Source organism: Microtus oregoni, unplaced genomic scaffold, assembly GCF_018167655.1.
Source record: "Microtus oregoni isolate MIOR12 unplaced genomic scaffold, Mior012 000029F_ref0000214, whole genome shotgun sequence".
Classification (NCBI taxonomy): Eukaryota; Metazoa; Chordata; class Mammalia; order Rodentia; family Cricetidae; genus Microtus; species Microtus oregoni.
In genome coordinates this window covers 25,255,169-25,275,577 of record NW_024543088.1, presented here as the reverse complement: position 1 = coordinate 25,275,577, position 20,409 = coordinate 25,255,169, and the positions used below count along the sequence as shown (strand labels likewise).

At 49.0% G+C, this 20,409-nt stretch overlaps 1 protein-coding gene across 1 annotated transcript; it reads right to left on the bottom strand.

Annotated features, from left to right (window-relative positions):
- Window positions 1-1,549: 1,549 nt before the first annotated feature.
- On the bottom strand, window positions 1,550-8,798 carry Ahsg (alpha 2-HS glycoprotein). The gene is made up of 7 exons (XM_041678142.1): window positions 8,508-8,798; window positions 6,803-6,913; window positions 5,964-6,048; window positions 5,486-5,649; window positions 4,289-4,390; window positions 2,776-2,859; window positions 1,550-2,208 (listed from the first exon to the last, which is right to left on the bottom strand). Exons 1-7 carry the CDS (start codon window positions 8,718-8,720, stop codon window positions 1,933-1,935), a joined length of 1,035 nt encoding a protein of 344 aa, XP_041534076.1. The 5' UTR covers window positions 8,721-8,798; the 3' UTR covers window positions 1,550-1,932.
- Between the last annotated feature and the right edge of the window lie 11,611 nt (window positions 8,799-20,409).

Genomic DNA, 20,409 nt, shown 5'->3' with positions numbered 1-20,409 from the left:
GGGATTTCCTTGCTTTCCTGGACAGTGCTTCTTTCTCTGTAATGTTGACAAAACTTTGAGGCAGGTGATGTAGTAAGTACCAATGCCTGACCCAGTCGTCTTGGTTCACTGTAGCCACTCAACTGGTCCTACATAGTAAAACCCTGTCTGAAAGGGCCCAGGGGTGAGGTATCGGAATGACTCAACGCAAGCAAAACCCGACACTGCCTAGGACTCACCCTACACAGGAACTCCTTATTCCATCACGCCATCTGTACCTAAGAATGCCTACAGACGTTTACAGGTCATCTTCCCAGACTCCCCTTCTAGAACTGTTCTGACAGCAGTGCTTTTACTCTGGTCTTAAAGCAGGTGAACTAGAGAGACCAACCCCCCCCCCCCCCCAACATATGATGAAGTACATGTAGTATTCACAGCACTCAGTACACACACAGCACGCAGTACACACACAGCATGCAGTACACACACAGTCTTCAGTACACACAGCACACAGTACACACACAGCACGCAGTACACACAGCAGGCAGCACACACAGCGGGCAATACACACACAGCAGGCAATACACACACACACGCAGTACACACACAGCACGCAGTATACACAGTCTGCAGTATACACAGCATGCAGTACACACACACATGCAGTACACACACAGCAGGCAGTACACACAGCACACAGTACACACAGCAGGCAGTACACACACAGCAGGCAGTACACACACAGCATGCAGTACACACACAGTCTGCAGTACACACAGCATGCAGTACACACACAGCATGCAGTACACACAGCATGCAGTACACACACAGCATGCAGTACACACAGCACGCAGAACACACACAGCATGCAGTACACACAGCATGCAGTACACACAGAGCAGGCAGCACACACAGCGGGCAATACACACACAGCAGGCAATACACACACACACGCAGTACACACACAGCACGCAGTACACACAGTCTGCAGTATACACAGCATGCAGTACACACACAGCACGCAGTACACACACAGCACGCAGTATACACAACAGGCGGTACACACAGCAGGCAATACACACACAGCACGCAGTATACACAACAGGCGGTACACACAGCAGGTCTTTGTCGAGTGGGTCTCTTTTCCACCTTCCTGTGGTTTCCAGGGGGTTGGAGCCAAGTTGCTGGACTCACACAACAATCGCCGTCTCGTCAGCCCAAGCCTAATGAACAAATCCAATGAAAGTGAGGTTCCTGTGTTAATCACCAATCAATCTCTCCTTACCTGAGAGCTAGAAAAAGTCAACTCAGTCTTTCCAAAGTGGAGGCACTGGGCCCACCTTTAAGAATGTTTTTGGTCCTCCGACAGTGAACAGAATTGTTTTCTCATGAGGAAATGGTCATCTCCTATAGGCCTCAAGCACACCTTGGTCTCAAACTTCCTAATTATCGCAACCCAGCAGCTTTTTCTCCTGCTTCTCTTCTGTGTCTGTTCTCATGTAGACTTGGTAAAGCAACACTTGTTGGCCTGACACCACACCCAAGAGTACTGGAAGGAGGTAGACAACGATCAAGACCACGGTTTGCCTCAGAACCTTCCTATTTAAGAAAGGTCCTTCGGGCACTTTTATTCATGGGTGTATATAAGATTGGCAAGAGCACCTTTCCAAGTCACAGTTGCAACCATTTTCTATGAGGTCAGTGAGAAGGCAGAGAAACAGTGGCAGACATTTGTCGTCACAACAGTGACCATGCTGCTGCCGGTTTTGAGCCTTTCATCAACCATGGCCATCCCCTCTCTGCCCCTGTTCTCTGAGGAATGAAGAGCACTGGGATTCAAGCTGTGAGGTGGCACTTGTTTTGTCAGGGGACAAGCTCCCAGCCTCGTGTCCAGCCTTGGACAAAATAGCGGCTATGTCCTCTCTACCGAAACCTTACTTCACTGAGCCTAGCCTAGATACGGAAGTGTCTCACCCTGCCTGGGCACAGGCGGACTGCTGGGTCAGCAGCACCTGCGGGGCCAGAGTGGACCACCTTAGGCAGGTTAACAACCTCTCCCGAGGCCGACTCCACGGAGGCCACAGGTGAGAAGGCATGGCGCAGGTCATGGTGGGTTCGGTGGGCTGGAGGGCCTGGAGGAACCGCCACCACCAGAGATGCTGGTGGGTTATCTGGTGGAGCTGGGGGTGCAGCTTGGTCCACTGCGGGTGCAGGACTGGCTGGCTGTGGCTGCAGGGACACGAGGAGAGAGAGGACCATTTTCTTAGGTAAGATTGTTTCCTCCTCCCAGGCAGGTCTCCCCATGAGTCTGGGATGCGCCCCTCTCTATTTCCTTCCAGTAATGATCATGAGTTTGGGAGAAAATAATTAAAGAGAACTGGTAAAATACTGAGGATCCTCACGGGAAGAGGTAACTGGCCTATGGGGCTCCAGTCTCTCTAGTATTACTGCAGTCCCCGTAGACTTCAACAAACACAGTCCCATTTACACGTACCCCACCCACAGAGAACCTTCACCCTTTCCCGGGAGCACCCAGGAGCTGCCAGGCAGAGCAGCCCACTTGGTCTCTGGAAATAGGAAAAGCATTTCCACCTTTTACACATAACAAGGTGGCTTTGCCAGCTACACATGAGGACTCTTCTCCCCTGTAGCCACCAGAGGGTGAGACAGAAGGACCCAACCGGAACATGCTTCCCCCGTCAATGAGCCCTCCCACTTTGAGGCTTAGGACAGGGCAACTAGGGTCCCATTCCTCCTAATCCACGGCAGAAGCCTTAAGGGGATCCATGAAGTTACCTGTTTTTGGAAAACTTTGCAGGCCACTGAAAGCTCTTCATCAACAAGCTTTTTGACAAGACTTGCCTTGCAGAAGCCATATTGCTATCCCCAGAAAGAAAGGAGTTATTTTAAGTGATATAGAAATGGTTCTCTCCCAGTTTCAATTATGGTATAACATTTTGAAGCGAAGGAACTTAAGTTTCTAATTCTTTTCTTCTAAATTTGCCCCTTTGAAGTTTATAATTTCTGGGCAACTCTCTCTTGAGAAGCCACACCCATGTCCTAAGTAATGAAAGCCAGTTAGTTCTCTCTCTCTCTCTCTCTCTCTCTCTCTCTCTCTCTCTCCTTCCTTCTCTCCCTCTCTCTCTCTCTCTCTTTCTCCCCCCCCCCCCCATATACATATTCACTTAAATCTAAGCTATCGGTTTCTTTAAAAACCTCATATCTCCCTTAATAAACCCTACCTTTGCTTCAAATGACACTTCTGGTCTCTGCTTATAAAACATACGGTATGCAATCCTCCAGCTAGCATTGAATATACAGAAATGCTACGCGAGCGAGAACATGTGCCTGTAATCCTTGAGGCCATGCTGACACACGGAGAGCCTCTGCTAATGCAGATGTGGTGTTTTATTTTGAAATAAATTCTGCCAAATACAACTTCAACTATGACGTGAAGTCATTTTGCACCTGACTTTGGTGCCCTGTGTCTTCCAATTACTCTACAGATGTTTTTCTCACATCTGTCCATATCCGTCACAGTTCACCTATGTGCCCCACCTTCTTCAGTGGCTCTCACCGAACACTGGGGTCCCATCTCTGTGTCCCACCATTAGTTATTGACGACACATCATCTTTACAGGTGTAATTTGGTCAAACACTTCTGACACTCTCTTTGCACTAAATCCCCACAGATGGAGACTCAAACCCTCAAGACTTTCAAGCGTCAGAGGCGCATCTAGGAAATCTGCGACTCAGGCTGCCAGCATCTGTACACCCAGCAGCCACACTCACCAGACAGCCTTGGGAACTGACCACTGTCTCCCATCATACTTCATGCGCTTCTCGTACGTGAGATAGTTTGCTGACTACACTTAAGAGGGGAGGTGAGGCCCCAGAGAAAGACCTGGCATGGTCCAGTTCTATAACAAGTGAGTAAGTGGACGTTTTTTTAAAAATTAGGATTTGATTTGATCAATTTTAATTATGTGTATTGTGTGTGTGTGTGCATGCACGTACGCATACGTGTTTGTGAGTGTTTGCATGTGTGCAGGTGCCTGCAAAGGCCAGACAGGTCAAAGCTGGGACTAAAAGTGAGCCACCTGCCGTGAATGCTGGGAATTGACCTTGGGTTTTCTAGATAAACAGAAGTGCGTGCTTTATCTGCCATTTCTCCAGTTTTACAAGTGGACATTGTTGCACTTTAAAAAAAAAAAAAAACAACTTTCTTCCTTCAGCTACAAGATGTAAACTGCAAAGTGATGCTTTGTTCTGGCCAGGTGGCAAGAGCCCCAGGGTATGACCCACTCACCTTTTCTGGCAGCAGGTTACACTTGTCTGGATCTGTGGCCCCTTGAGCGGTGCAGTCGGTAGCAGCTACCACAAACTCCACAAAAGTAGAAACTGGGGGAGGCTGCGAATGAAAATGCAGAGGCGTGTGAGGTTAGATAATCAGGAATTGAGAGGGGCAAGGAGAGGTTGGCAGGAGGGAGGGAGAGGAGGGGGAGGGAGACCATGCTCTGGTGTAGCTTGAAAGAACACAAAGCACACAGACCATGTATGTGGCCCCGGGCAGTTGAGGAGTTTGGGCTGTGGAGAAAGGAGTTGAGTCTTCTCAAAGGATTGCCAAGGCTTCATTGTCCATCGTTCAGGGCAGAGGTAAAGTTTTAGAGAGGAAACAGGAAGCCAAAGGGCCAACTTTAGACAGGCAGGGATGGGAACCCAGCATCTCTTATTTAGTCCCTCAACCATCTGAACCCAGTGTTTGCATCGTTCCTGACTGGAGGGGGGAAATAAAGAAATGGCCCCACCCCAATTTCATACACCAGGATCAAGGGAGAAGCAAACCAGATGGAGGAATGGAAGGCATTGCTCGTGGCTTCCTTCCTCGTACTGCTTGGAGCCTTGCAAGCACAGCACATCTGTTCCGTGATGTAGTATGGGACGGGTATTTTCCAGGAATTACCGAATTCCCACCTACATTAATGTGTTTGCAAGTATATCCTGGCTTGCTAACGAATTGCCAGGTTTCTTAAACACCACAATTCTGTTGCATGCAAATAGTTAACCTTTGTTGCACAACTGGCTGGTCCCCTCCCAGCCCCACATCTCTGGCCTTGAAGGGTAGACTGAGAACCTCCCATTATCTGCCTGTCAGTATGAGTAGGCCCATACAGTTTCCTGTGTTGATTTCCAGTCTACAGCGATGTTACTGGTGGGGTGGTGAGTGTGTAGCATCCAGTGAATTTACTATGTCTGAACCCAGAGCCCTGGTGTTAAGCACAGGCGGGGACACCAGGTTGCTGCCTAACTGCTACTTTGTGTCTGACTGAGGTTGAAGTGGCTCTCTGGGACAGTGTTGCTGAGCCCTAAGGGTTCTGCACAGGCCTAGGAGACCCCTTGACAGCCTTTTAACCAGTATCCCCTTGTCTTCTGGTTTTTCACCCCCAAACACTCCCCAAGGGTCACCAAATTGCTCAAGTCTATCAAAAGAGTCTTAGGGTTTTACCGTATTTTGAGCCCGGGAAACCTCCACCAGTTTAAAATAGCTTCCGTTATTCTGTGCATTGAAGGCATTCAGGGCAGCTTTGACAATGTTCACCACGCTGGAGTCATTGAACGAAGTCAGCAGTGCACAATTTGGGCACACCTTTCGCACGTCCTCTGCAGAGTCTGGGCAGAAAGATGAATGGGGTCAACCGTCATTGTCCAAGGCACACACCACTGTTGGCTTATTTAGAGAGAGCTACTCCTGCTCTGACTGCAATCCACCTTTTCCCTAAACCTTAGAGCCGCTGCGTGAAGCTTCACCAAGTCATTGCCAGGAGGGATGACGTCCACCCATGGGAACGAGCTCCGTCAGTAAAAACCGTGTTAAAACTTCAAGACCGGAAATCCTCGCCAATGAAGTGAGGCCTACTTGAGTATGAAATTATTGGCTCCTTTCTCGTTCCACAAGATAAAAATAAGCAGGAGAATCATCTGACCTGGATTGGAGTGGCACTGGGCGTGCATCACAGTGAACTGGCCATCTTGTTTCAGAACGTGGAAGTCACAGTCTCCCTCCACCGCCTAGAAAAGAAACCCGTGCTGATGCCCAGGAGCCTTATGTCTTGGCTGCTCACCTAGGTAGCATCCTGGCAGGGCTGTGGGAGGTAACCCGCCCAAGGTCACCTCCAGGGATCTTATAATGATAAACTGCTTTCAGGGAGGGCTTCAAAAAGACAGCTCAAGGGTTGTGAAAATTGGCCTCAGGGCAGGTGCCACCCAAGAGCAGCTTTAGAAACTGTGTTCTGTCCTCACACACCACAGAAGTCTCACAAGTGTTCCCCACATTCAGTGAGCCTAGTTTGATCCTATGAAGGTTCCCCTGCTGCCAGTCCAGAGTCAGTGAGCACTGGAAGTGGGACCAGGGTTTATCCCTACTGCTTGAACTGGCATCTTGGAGCCCATTCTCTTTGGAGGGATACCTTGCTCAGTCTAGATACAGGGGGGAGGGCCTTGGTCTTGCCTTGCTGGAAGTGAAGTGTCAGACTTTGTTGACTCCCCATGGGAAGCCTTACCCTCTCCAACAAGCGTGGGTAGGGGATGGGATGGGGGAAGGTAGAGAGGGAGAAGGGGAGGGAGTGGGAATGGGGATAGCTATGTAAAATGAGAAAAGATTGTATTTAAAAAATTTCTTCATTTAATAAAAGGGAAAAAATTGCACTCTGGCTCACCAAGATAGCTGCCATGAGTTGGATAAGGCCCAGCTGCTCGTTGCTGGACCGTGGTGACCAGGCCCCACCCACCCACCATAAGGTAGGACCCATAAACTGGCACTCACATGATCGACCAGCTGCCTCACAGAACAATTGGCCAGGGGAGTGGGGTCCAGGACGTGGCAGGTGGTCTCCAGCGTGTCTAATTCCAACTCAAACACTTCCCCGAAGGGCCGCTGTGAAGACGGAAGGAAGAGGTGAGCGACTTCCGGACCATCCAGTGTGTCAGCCTGTGTGAAGCCCTGGTAGAGCTTGGGGGAGGGTGAACTTTGGGGGTAGTGAGAAGAGGACCCACCGGTCTCAACCCCTCTGTCTCTGCACTGTGTCTTTGGTTTTTGTCTTTCACAGATGGAGCAGGTGTGAAATGGGGGCCAGAAGGTGGGGGGCTTGGATGGCTATGCAAGCTCCCGTTCTTATTCGGAGCTCTCTTTTACAGAGGCGCTGGGGCCTCCTTTTTATTTTGAACAGTTTATTATCTTGCTATGTCTTTTCTAGCCCTCATTCTGCCTCATTCCTTCTTCTCTTTAGATGTCCACGCTCTTCCTCTTCTCCTTTCAGTTTTCTTTTCCTTAGAGGATTCTCTTGGCTTTTCCTATTGTCTAGCTCATCAGGCCTTGGATGTATAGTGAGTTCCTGCTTCCTACTTCTTATTCTGAGGCCAGGAAGCTGTCATCGCTAGTGTGGAAACAATCTGGGAAACCTGCACGACCCCATGAGGTTGTTCAGTTACTCTGTCTGTTCATCTATCTATCCCTCTTTTCACATCTTGAAATGTACCAAATTTTATACAATCTCAACCTGGCTTGGCTGACCTCTTACTTCAGCTCCACCTGAGACCTCGGCACCACAAGGAGTAGAAGCACTGAGCTTGATATGCAGGGATAGCTCAAACAATTCCCTGATGACATAGAGCTTCCTGCTCTACTTGGGAGTCCCAAAGAAAGCAGCCCTCAACCTCTGTATTTAGTGCACCATGCTCTCTTGTGGCTTTCCCTCCAATATGTATACTGTGTGTTAATCATAATACTAATTATCTGGTCATTACGCCTGTGTGTTCTTAAAATTATGCAGTGTCCTTAAAGTTCTCTCGCAAAAACCCTAGTCTCAAATCAGCTGCTCTTTGGTCATACTGGATATTGTTCTTCCATCTGGGTATTCTGATGGTTATTTTCCCTCCTAAATCCCAAGTCTCTTGTGACACAAACATGTCTTTCCCATTTTTATGTTAAGCTGAACCATATGGAATTTCCAACTTTGTCAAAAGCAGCCAAATATTGGAGAGTTTATGATTTCAACCCACTAGTGCCCATAGCATCTGACATGTGTTGTACAACAGCGTGGCTACCACACAGGCTGGAGTGGGGGAAAGGGGGTGTTTTAATGAAATGATCTATGTTCAAATGGCTGTCACACTTAAGCACTGGCCAAATGCCACTTCCAGTTTTCACCAGAGACAAACAGAAGCCAAGAGAGACAACTGATTTCCAGGTTGGCAAATAGGAGCCCAAGTTTTCCCAGCAAGTCCCACCTTCCACCTGTGGTCTGTGAACTACCATTGAGTCCCTTCTTCTTCCCACGTGGAGCAACCTCTGTGAGATTCATGACTACAGTACCGAAGTGGCCTCTCCTGCTCTCCCCTTCCCCTGTCCTGCTTCTGGGAAGAGACCAGTCTCTGTGACACTTTTATCTGTCTGGGAGATGCTAGCCTTTGAGGCACTGGGTTGTAGCCCAAACAGATTCTTTCAGCCCAGTGGCGAAAGGCTCACTTACCCGAGGCCACACCTTGACTTTGTCAACCTGATTCAAGGTGTGCTTGAACCCGTGTTGAAGATGTTGATTGAGGTAGTCCACAGCCGTCAAAGCTGCTTGCTCTGCATCTGGGTCATCACAGGCCACTTCTCTAAAGCCCAGTCCCATAGCATGTGGAGCTGATTGACAGCCCCAGAGCTGAGCTAAACAAAGGAGCAGGACCAAGGACTTCATGGCTGCCCCAGAGAGGCTCTAGAAGATGGGTAGATATCAGGACTAGCCCAAATAATCAGCTCGGAGAGCTAGACCAATGGAGGGGGCAGGTGGCTTTATTTATCTGATAGAGCCTGCCGAAGGAATTGCATAAGGGCGTGGGACGAATTTTGTTCTGATTCCAAATCCCTGCAAGTTTGCTCTGGAAAAGCAAATAGGTTAGGACATCAGCCATCCCCAGTAAGTCTGCCAAAGTCAATGCTGCTGTGGGGGAAGATGGTCCAAAGTCTGACTGGAGCACAGAGATAACAGCAGAGACAGGAGACAGCTGAGGGGTGAAATGGACATGGCTGGCCCAGGGTGCAGCTGGGGTGGCAGCAGAGGGAGGGGCCTCTACCCTAATATGAGAATGCTGTGACACCCAGGAGGGAGAGGACAACCTGTAACAATCTGATAAGTCTTATAGTGGTGGCGATTGGTCCCCTGCGAGAAGCATCCTGGAGGGAGAATAAGGTCCACATATGCAGCAAAGATACGGGGAGCCGTGGGAGATGACAGGGTCTTTGGTAAGAAGCATGAGGGTGAGAGGAAAGAGTTCTTACGACAGGGAGGGATATGACCAACATGCTGTATGGATTCCCCTCCCCCACTTCTTCCTGCAGACCTCACCACCCAGCCTTCCAGGGTCCCAGGAAAGGACAGTTATGAACACACTCGTCTGCTCTACGTTCTTTGCAGCTGCAGCGCGATGATAGTGTATCTAAGGCTTTTGACAGCCCAGACATGACCTTTAGGGAGTGTGGGCAGGGCAGTGACACGTTTCAGAAGTGTTGTGCAAGGACCCAGAGCAAAGAAGCTATCCCACGGAGACCATTTCATCATCGTGTTGGGCTGGATTTGTCCTGTGATTTAATGTGGCTTCAAGCAGGAGGAAAGTACTTTTTATAAAAGAAGAGAAAGAGAAAACTCCCAAAGGAAATCCTAATGGCATCAACTTGTAGGGGACAGATTGGGCAGTGAGGGAGGGTAACAGGGCAGCGACGGTGGCTGCGATGGCTCCTTTTACATTTGCTTCAGGCTGTGCACCCAGGTGCAGAACTGAATGGGGACTGCGGCTTCTCTTGGGGAGGGGTCCTAACTCTCAGAGACGATTTTCAGACCTGTGGATAGAAACCCATTTTGGTTAGGGGCACTTGTTCCCCACTGGGGTTAGAATAAGCCTAAAGTGGAAAGGGGACAATGTACGGAAGTGCCTCGTAAATCAAAGGTGGAAAGGGATGTACACCTCTGCTTGCTCTGGAAGCACCTATTTTGGAACCCTTTGCCAGGTAATCTGCACCATCATTAGCCTGGAGTCTCTACCTGTGAGCAGTACGCTCTTTATCTCTGCTTTGACCCACAGCAAGACAGCCCTCCTGTCAGCTGCAACTTGCTAGGGCTCCCTATCCCAGCCATGAGAGTCTTTCGGGTTTTCTCTCAATTCCCCATTTAAACCTGGAGGAATGAGGCTGCTGTGTCCGTATGGGGAATGGGGAGTTCTCACTAACAGCGTTGGTGCCCATCTGTCTGGACACCCCCGAAGTCACAGTCCCTCCAATGTTCTGGTGCCAGCCTCACAGGGGCATCTACCAGCGCTGCACCTAATGCCTGGGAAGAGGTCTAAGTCCTATCAGAAGAAGATTTTGCATGAAAAAATAAGACAAGGTGGCCATGTACCCAAAAGTAACACTGTTGATAGCTTAAAATAACAGTTGACTCCCTGTGGCCCAGAGATTCAGTGAAAGGAGGCGGAAGTCGTTCTTAACCACATGCCTCTTTTCCTAGATCAATTAGAATATGTGGCCGTTCATTTCTTCCATTTAGCATTGTGACATGAATATTGCTCCACGCCATCAACGATGAATGTTGCTCCACGCTGTTAAAGAGACTTAAAAGCATGCTGGAAAGGAAGACATGCGAGCATGTTGTGTGACTGTGGTATTTTAATGACGCCTGTACAATTCCCCCCCTGAGCACTCCTGTCTCCATGGGGCAACGATGCTCTGTGTGCACAGTAAATACAATGCGGTGTAGTAAAGTTTGCTGAGGGAAACGGGTCCAAGTCTCAGGATCGAAATTCCTAAAGTGGCAGTAGGGTAGTAGCAGAGAGAGAGAGAGAGAGAGAGAGAGAGAGAGAGAGAGAGAATGGTGGGGGGGGGGGGCTGGGTGATTCTTAGAATTACAGCTCCTCACAAACCAGAGCATGAATGTGTGCACACCAGCAAAAGCCAGAAGACTGACTGGCTGCCATGGAAAAGAAGAAGCTTCAGTGTTGGGTTAGTAACAGCTCAGCCACTTGACTCTGCCCTTTCTGGTTCCTAAGAGGCCAAAGCCCCGTGAAACCAGGCACCTAACTTCTGATAATCCTGCTGTTCCTTCTCTCCTATGTTCAAAGACCAAACATTTGGTGGGGGCGGGTTTCTACTATCTGTGAAGTTAGGTGCCAGGACACAGAGGGAGGAGAAGACATCACGTGTCCTGAAGGCTCTCTCTCATCGCACTGGACTCCTAGAAACCGTAGACGATGGCACAAAGCCATCATGCTGTTAGCGCTGTTAGTCTGTGGAGTGAGAGTGGGTTTTAATTCTCCGGCAGAAAACATCAACCAACAGGATGCCAGTCAGCCTTTCTCCCAGGGTGCATCAGCTATCTTGGGAAGCTAATTCTGCACCAGTTGCCCTATAAGACACTGCCCACTTATCTGAAGAACCCTTTACGCTCAGTGCCAGGGCACCACAGATGGAAGGCATGGGCCTGACCATAGAGGCAGAAAGATGAAAGGCAGTGACCCGGTCCTAGTGATCACACTGGTTCTGGAGCTCTCCATCCAAAAGAAGGTTCCATGAGGACATGCAAGGAAAGAGAAGGGCCAGACTGAGGTGAGGTAAGGAAGACATGAAGGTGCCAGATTTAAGGAGGTGCTACCCCTGAGGTTGCTCCCCATTCAGTTCTGAGCGATAGGCTCTTTCTCTCTGAGTGGCCTTAGTGAAGAGGCAGGATATACACACAGAACAGCAAGAGAATTCTTTGGATCTCAACAGATCTCTCTTCTTTCTTCTGTTTCAAGGGACATTGTCACTGCCGCCACCACTGCTGCTGTCTTTATCATTTGAGCTGCTGAGCCGAGCCGCAGGAACACCATGATTCATGCTATTGGTTGTATGTGACCCCAGAAAAATGACGGAAATCTTCCGTTCTCTTTCGCCCAGAGGAAGGCCTTCCACTATGGGCTGCTCCTCAGTGTGGCCCAGAGGAAGGCCTTCCACTATGGGCTGCTCCTCAGTGTGGCCTTGATGCCGATTACATGCGCTGTCCCACAAAAATCGAAAACCAGTTTAGAGTCAAAGAAATGAGGTGTGTGGCTGCTGAGGCTGCAATCTCACCTCCACAGGGAGCCAGCATCCTCGCATTCCTTGTCTAGGAGATGCAGGAGAGCTGCACTGTTCTTACCCTTTTTTCTTTCTTTTGTTTTTTTTATTAAAATTTTTTTTCATTACATTTTATTTATTTCTTGTGCAGAGAGGGGAATGCGAGTGTCACAATGTGGATGTGGAGATCGGGGGACAGCTTGCAGGGGCTGGTTCTCTCCTTCCGTCATGTGGGTCCCAGGAATCAAACTCAGGTTGTGAGGCTTGGAGGCGTCTGCCTCTACCTGCTGGGCTACCTCCCCACCGTCCCAGCCTGTTTTCTTTTCTTTTTTTTGGGGGGGGGGGGGCAAAAGTCTTAACTTATTTTTTTATATTATTTATTTATTTATTAAAGATTTCTGTCTCCTCCCCTCCACCGCCTCCCAGTTCCCTCCCCCTCCCCCAATCAACTCCCCCTCACTCTTCAACCCTAAGAGCAGGCAGGGTTCCCTGCCCTGTGGGGAGTCCAAGGACCTCCCACTTCCTTCTAGGTCTAGTAAGGTGAACATCCAAACTGCCTAGGCTCCCACAAAGCCAGTACGTGCAGTAGGATCAAAACCCAGTGTTGTAGGAGCTGCGGGCCTGCTTTTCATCCTGCCCGGCTCCCGCACGGCTAGCTTTACACCAGAAATAACAACACACAAACTGTATTCTTTTAAACACTGCTTGGCCCATGATATCTAGCCTCTTCTCGGCTAACTCTCGCACCTAAACTAGCCCATTTCTAATAATGTGTGTAGTACCCCAAGGTGCGCTTACTGGGAAGATTCTAGCCTACGTCCATCCTGGGTCGGAGCTTCATTGGGTGTGCCCGGGAGAGGGGAGCATGGCCTCTGAGCTCACTTCCTCTTCCTCCCAGCATTGTGTTCTGCTTATTCCACCCACCTATGTTTTAACCTATGAGGGCCAAGCAGTTTCTTTATTTTTTAACCAATGACCTTCCTCCATCAACCCAGTGCCATTGTTCTTGACTTCTCAGCAGTCCTCATTGTCCGCTATGTTCAGTGAGTCTGGTTTTATCCCATGCTTTTTCAGACCCAGGCCAGCTGGCCTTGGTGAGTTCCCGATAGAATATCCCCATTGTTTCAGTGTGTGGGTGCACCTCTCGCGGTCCTGAGTTCCTTGCTCGTGCTCTCTGTCCTTCTGTTCCTGATTTGGACCTTGGGGTTTCAGTCCGGTGCTCCAGTGTGGGACTCTGTCTCTGTCTCCTTTCATTGCCTGATTAAGGTTAATATCCAGGAGGATGACTACATGTTTTTCTTTGGGTTCACCTTCTTATTTAGCTTCTCTAGGATCACGAATTATAGGCTCAATGAACACCAATGATAGCCTTTGCTGGAGAGGTTGTAGAGAAAGGGGTACACTCATCCATTGCTGGTGGGAATGCAAACTTGTGCAACCACTTTGGAAAGCAGTGTGGCGGTTTCTCAGGAAATTCGGGATCAACCTACCCCTGGACCCAACAATACCACTCTTGGGAATATACTCAAGAGATGCTCTATCATACAACAAAAGTATATGCTCAACTATGTTCATAGCAGCATTGTTTGTAATAGCCAGAACCTGGAAACAACCTAGATGCCCTTCAATGGAAGAATGGATGAAGAAAGTATGGAATATATACATATTAGAGTACTACTCAGCAGAAAAAACAATGACTTCTTGAATTTTGCATGCAAATGGACGGAAATAAGAAACACTATCCTGAGTGAGGTAAGCCAGACCCAAAAAGAGGAACATGGGATGTACTCACTCATAATTAAAATTTTTTTATTAAAAATTTCCACCTCCTCCCCGCCTCCTTTTCCCTCCCCCTCCCCCCTCCCCATTCCTATTCCCCTCCCTCTCCAGTCCAAAGAGCAGTCAGGGTTCCCTGCCCTGTGGGCAGTCCAAGGTCCTCCCCCCTTTATCCAGGTCTAGGAAGGTGAGCACCCAAAACGGCTAGGCTCCCACAAAGCCAGTACATGCAGTAGGGTCAAAACTCAGTGCTATTGTCCTTGGCTTCTCAGCAGCCCTCATTGTCCACCATATACCTCTCTGCTCCCATATCCATCCTTCCATTATCCAACCATCCCATTCCCCCAAGCTGTCCCTATCTCCCCTTCTCACTTGTCTCTCCCCATCTCCCCTTTCCCCAGTCCCACCCCACCCCCCAGTTCCCAATTTTTGCCCAGCAATCTTGTCTACTTCCAATATCCAGGAGGATATCTGTATGTTTTTCTTTGGGTTCACCTTCTCATTTAGCTTCTCTAGGATCGCGAATTATAGGCTCAATGTCCTATATTTATGGCTAAAAACCAATTATGAGTGAGTACATCCCATGTTCCTCCTTTTGGGTCTGGGTTACCTCATTCAGGATAGTGTTTTCTATTTCCATCCATTTGCATGCAAAATTCAAGAAGTCATTGTTTTTTTTCCCGCTGAGTAGTACTCTAATATGTATATATTCCATACTTTCTTCATCCTCCTTTCTCTACAGCAGGAGGGCTGCACTGTTCCCACCCTCTCTTCTTTACAGTGGAGGAAGCAAAGACTCAAGGAGGTTTTAGAACCTGATCTTGCCAACACATCAGGACAGCAGAACCTGGATTTAGTCCACTCATGTTGCTTCTCTAGTAACCCCTAGCCAGAAGCCTGGAGATCCCAACAGAAGCTAGAACTTGACTCTTGGTCACTAGGGATCAGCTAGCAACTTCTTAGCTTGACTTTTGGGCTAGGGTGAGGCTACAGGACTATAAAAGTGTAAGAAGTTTGGTTAACATTGGAAAAGAGGTTGAGTTTGCCTGAATAATTTGAGTTAGTTAAACAATTCTTAGGAACATTTTTTTTTCTGGAAAAAAAAAAACCAGCCTCTACAAACTTCAGTGATGACTTGGGTGGCATTGACATTGTCTCAACTGTGGGTGAGAAGGTAAACAAGAGGTAAATGATTACACTGTTTCTAGTTACACGTTTTCCAGGGAAAACTTTCTAGTCAGTGAAGAGCATCACACCCACCTCCCCTGTTGGCTTCTTCATCACCCTTTGCCATCTTCAAGGTGATTGTCACTCTTTACCAGGGAGAGGTGTGAATGAGCCGTGCAATGTGCTTGCTGGGGGTTGGACATAAAGACTTCCAGAAGATCCATGGCCTTGCCCCTCAAGGTTATCTGGGGCCACCGACACCAAGTAGCTCATGACACCTTGTTGAGTTTGGACATTCGACAATCCATCCTGTGGACAGTTGAGGTTGCCGCGGGTCTCTTCATCATTGAGTTGACACAAGATTCTGCTCGCTGTAGGGGACAGTCTCTGGACACACACTAACTTCAGAGCTTTTTCTTGCACTTGTCTGTGCTGTGTGCCAAGGAAACACAGCTGGAAAGTGTGATCCCTTTCTACTTGTGTTCCTTTGCCACATGCTTGACAGCATGGCTCTCTGTTGCATATAGCGAGGACATAGAGAACAGGTACCTGCCCTCGGCCTGTAACCCAGAAGAACACAGCCCTGGAGTGGGTAGAGTTCTCCCTCTCAGTCAGCCTTGTAACCACACAGCAGGCCTCATACCCGGCACAGAGGGACAGAAAAGCCTCCCACCCAGGAATTCCCCCTGGTGTCTGGAGTCTGCTGGAGAATGTCCAGATGCAGGAACTTACTCTCCTCTCTGGCAACACTTTCTCTTGTTTCCTCACTCCAGTTGTGAGGGAGCTTTTCCTTTCCACCGGCCTGATTTCAAACCTCACCGGGGCTCTCACGTTTTCTCCCGCTGCAGGTACACATACTCAATGCCAGCTCTCTGCATTGGGCTCTAGAACATCCGGGCTATAACCTGCTCCCTTTCCAGCCTACCTTCAGATAAGGGGTGTCGAAGGACATTTTGAGAGAAATATCCCTGGGTTTGCAGTGGCAGAGGGAGTGCAGCCCTGTTCCCAGAGCCAGCTTTTCAGAGAGATCAAACAATATGCGACCATTTACCAATCTAGTATATGCTATGGATGATTTTCTGGGGACTGATGGGACAGACCACCTAACGGAAGGGGTCAGCTGTGGTGGTTTGAATGAGAATAGTCCCCATAGGCTCATATGTTTGAATGTTTGGTTACCAGGGAATAATACTACTTGGGAGGGATTGGAAGGTATGGGCTTGTGGAGTAGGTATGGCCTTGTTGGAGGAAGTGTGTCACTGGGGGTGGGCTTTGAGGTTTCTCTCTCTCTCTGTGTCTCTCTCTGTGTGTCTCTCTGTGTGTCTCTGTCTCTCTCTGTCTCTCTCTGTCTCGGTCTCTGTCTCTCTCTCTCTCTCTCTCCCTGTTGCCTTGGATCCGGATGTAGAATTCTTAGTTCCTCCTCCAGGAGGCTCCCTTCTTGAGGAGAACATGTCTCCTTGGACTAACAAGTTTGGCTTTGTCCTGGAGCCTCTGTGAACACCTGGGGAAGTACAGCAGTGCCTGCCGCTCAGATTTGTCTCCTAACATAAATCCTTGAGTTCTGTTCTAAGAACTGAAGGGACACTGTCTCAGAGGGCTTCAGAAGTCCCAACACCTTTGTTTCAGTGCTCATTGCCCATCTAGGGACAAAGGAAAACAAAGAGGCATTATCTTAAAACCTTTTACAAAGCTCTTGGGTTCAAGACCTGAGCTGGAATGGGAGGAGACAAAGCTTCAGGATAGTGCCTAGGGCAAAGGCCTGCAGGGCTCAGGGTAGGCAGCATGCCCGGCAGCATACCCAGCTACATGCAGTGGACGGTTCAGAGAGAGGCAGTGGTGTCCAGAGGCAGGCAGCTGTGCCATGGAGTGGGAAAGAGCCTCGTTACAGCCAACAGTGCCCACAGCCAAGCGATGGTGGTTATGGCAGGCAGCAGAACTCAAGCAGAATGTGTTCCCTCAAGAGAAAGCGGTATTCATGGCAGGCAATAATGGCCAAGAGATGGCAGCAATGCCGGAAGGTAGACCGAAGTACTTTAAAGAGAAGAAACAGGGTCCCAGGGGAAGCCAAGTGTCAAGTATCAGGCAGTGGTGGCCAGGGGGATGCTTTGGTCCCCTATAGAAAGGAGTAGTCCCTAAAGCCAGGCAGCAGTCACTGACACATCAGACAGCAGTGCCTGGGTACAGAAGGGACTGAGAAGTGTCCTGAGATGAGCGGCGATATTCACGAAGAGGCAGAAGTCTCCATACTTAAACAGAAGTGTTTCAAAGAAGGGCCCAGAGCTGAGAGGTGCGCAATTCTCTGCAGGGACAGGTAGCTATGCTCAGCAACAAGCCGTGGTGGCCAGAGACAGAGAAAGATTCCTTGAAGAAGGGCATGGTACTCACACTGTCCCTGTGTGACTAGGTCATTCTTTGTTTTCTTATACATTTCTTATTACTTTAAAAAATACCAATCCAAATTCCCACTCCCTCCCCTCCTCCCATTCCCTCCACACACCCTCCCACCCTACCCTCCTCTAATCCTAAGAAAGGGTAAGGCACCTTGCCTTGTGGAAAGTCCAAGGCCATCCCCACTACATCTAGGCTGAGCAAGATATACATCCAAAGAGAATAGGATCCCAATTTTGTAGTAGAGACAAATCCCATTGCCACTGCCAGTGGCCCCTCAGTCTGCCCCAACTGTCAATCACATTCAGAGGGACTAGTTTGATCCCGTATTTATTCATTCCCAGGCCAATTGGAGTTGGTGGGCTCCCATTAGTGTAAGCAAACTGTCTGAGTGGATGAACCCTTCATGGTCTTGAATTCCTTGCTCATACTCTTACTCCTTCCACTCTTCAACTGGACCTGGGGAGCTCAGTCCAGTGCTCCGATGTGGGTCTCTGCCTCTATTTCCATCTGTTGTTGGACGAAGGTTCTATGGTGATATTTAAGATAATCAGACTAGATGACTCTTAAGTAACGTGTACTCATGAATAGCAGCTACTCCAGAGCACACTTTGAGAACTGAGCAGATTATAGGACATTTAACTAAAGACGTCTGGGGACATCACATTTCAGAAGAGACAGGAAATGGTTCCTGAGGACATTGAAACCCAGAAACTACACGTAGCAAGGGGAGAGCTGCATTATCTTTTGTAGACAGTCCAAACTAACAGTTCAAGGCTAATTTACTTTGTGATGCAATGGAATGCACGCCCACAGTCAGCTTGTTATTCTTGTGTCCTCAAACACAAGCCCAGGGAAAAGCTATTGGCAAGGGAACCTCAGCAGGAAGGGAGGGGAACAGGGGACTCCGAGTGGGCGGGGAGAGGTCAGCGCTCTCTTCCTTTACTGTGAGCAAGTAATGTTTTCTCCATCCAACATGTAAGGTCACTTCACCACAGCTGTTAGCCCATTTTCGTGCCCTGCACCTTGTCAGGGGGAGATAGCCCAGCAGTGTCTCCAAGCCTATGCTCTCCTCCGCCGGTGTCAGATGAGTTCTGAGTCTCCCTCCACACTAAGAATATCTATACTCACTGGGGAGAGAATGCCCCTCTTCTTAGGCTCCCACATGCTTTTTCTTTATGGGGAGGACCATCTTGGGATACAGAAGAATAGCACCAGGAAACCTGATTCCCTGGAAATGGGCAAAACCACTTTGTTATGCCCTAATGAAGACCAGATGCCAAGCCCAGAACCACAGAACCAAACATACAGATTTGTCAAGGTCTGTCTAGATTCAGTCATTCTAAGTGGCCCTGTCCCTACAAGCACATGCACACGCGCACGCGCGCGCGCGCGCGCGCACACACACACACACACACACAAGACCAATGTTGGTTATTGGACCTGAATTTTTCACTACTTTTTTTTCTTCAAGAAAAGGCATTTGTTAACCAATTTAATAAGCATGTTTAATAGCTGATTCCATTCTTATGCTTTCTCTTGTGATAAACAACTAAAGGGAGGTGGGAGTGATAACCTCTCGGAGCTCATGTGACATGCTGTAGCAGCCCAGCTGGCACAGGACCTGCTTTTCCTGTCCTGAAGGAAGGAGCCAGGATCTGGCTCAGGGCTATATATACCCAGGGGAGGTGCTGGTGACACTGCCAGAGAAGAACGTGTGTGGAAGACGAAGAAGGAGAGGAGGGAGAAAATGATAGAAGGCAGACTTCGGGGGGAAGCAAACAACCTAACAAGGGACCCAACACGAGGACAGGAGGCCCAGAGCCATCTTCAGCAAGAACTGGGCCACAAGGTCTCATGGATTGGAAAGCCCTCACGCAACTTCATGAGCTGTGCACTGGGAAGGAATCCGGAGACCGTTTGTGAAGGGTGTGGTGGAGTAAGGCTGCCCTCCACTGCTCACTGGCTGGGATCTGGACATCCTTGGTTCCCCGGTGATTCACCCAGCAGCAGCTTCAAAGTGCTCCATGGACCACTAGAGTATAATGCTTTCATGTCAGTTTCCCCATTGAGAAAGACGTTCTCAGCTTGTCATACTAAAGTTCTTAAGGCGGCCATGCAAGAGAGTCTCTCTCTCCCTTCCTCCCTCTCTCCCTCTCTCTGCCTGAGACCATGGGCTAGAAAGAACACAGAGAACTCCTACCCAAGTCAAGAGGGATGACCCCAGCTAAGATCCTAAGTAATAGAGAAGAGGGTGCCTGAACTGACCTTACCCTGTAGTCAGACTGATGACTATCTTAAATATCACCATAGAACCTTCACCCAACAACAGATTGGAACAGAAGCAACGACCCACTTCAGAGCGCTGGACTGAGCCCCCAAGATCCAGTTGAAGAGTGGAGGGAGTGAGAGTATGAGCAAGGAAGTCAAGACCATGAGGGGTTCATCCACTGAGACAGTTTGCCTGAGCTAATGGGAGCTCACCAACCCCAACTGGACTGGGAGTGAAAGAGCATGGGAACAACCAAGCCCCTCTGAAGGGGGTTGACAGCTGGGGCAGACTGAGGGGCTGCTGATAGTGACACTGGGATGTGTCTCTACTGCATATACCAGCTTCATGGGATCCTGTTCTCTTTGGATGTAAACCTTGCTCAACCTAGATGTAGTAGGGAGGGTCTTGGACTTTCCACAGAATGGGGTGCGTGGCACTTCCTTAGGGATGGAGAGGTCAGGGGGAAGGTCTGTGGAGGGAGAGGGAGGGGACTAGAAGAAGGGGAGGGAGTGGGAATTTGGGGTGGTATTTTTTAAGTAATAATAAAAAAGAAAGAAAAAGAAAAATAACAAAGAAAAAAGAGGAAGGCAGGCACACACAGACCAGGCTAGCAGAACTGACTTAATAAACACGGGAATGAACTCAAACACAGACAGGAAAGTTTCTCTCTGTGACTGTATTTGATAGAGTATGTTAGCCC

Excerpts from the sequence above, each read along its gene's own strand:
- Ahsg (XM_041678142.1), bottom strand. The coding sequence starts at position 8,720 with ATGAAGTCCTTGGTCCTGCTCCTTTGTTTAGCTCAGCTCTGGGGCTGT. Across the intron at positions 6,914-8,507 it reads AAGTCAAGGTGTGGCCTCGG|CGGCCCTTCGGGGAAGTGTT; the intron begins GTAAGTGAGCCT and ends CCGTCTTCACAG. Across the intron at positions 2,860-4,288 it reads GTAACCTGCTGCCAGAAAAG|CAATATGGCTTCTGCAAGGC; the intron begins GTGAGTGGGTCA and ends TTCTGGGGATAG.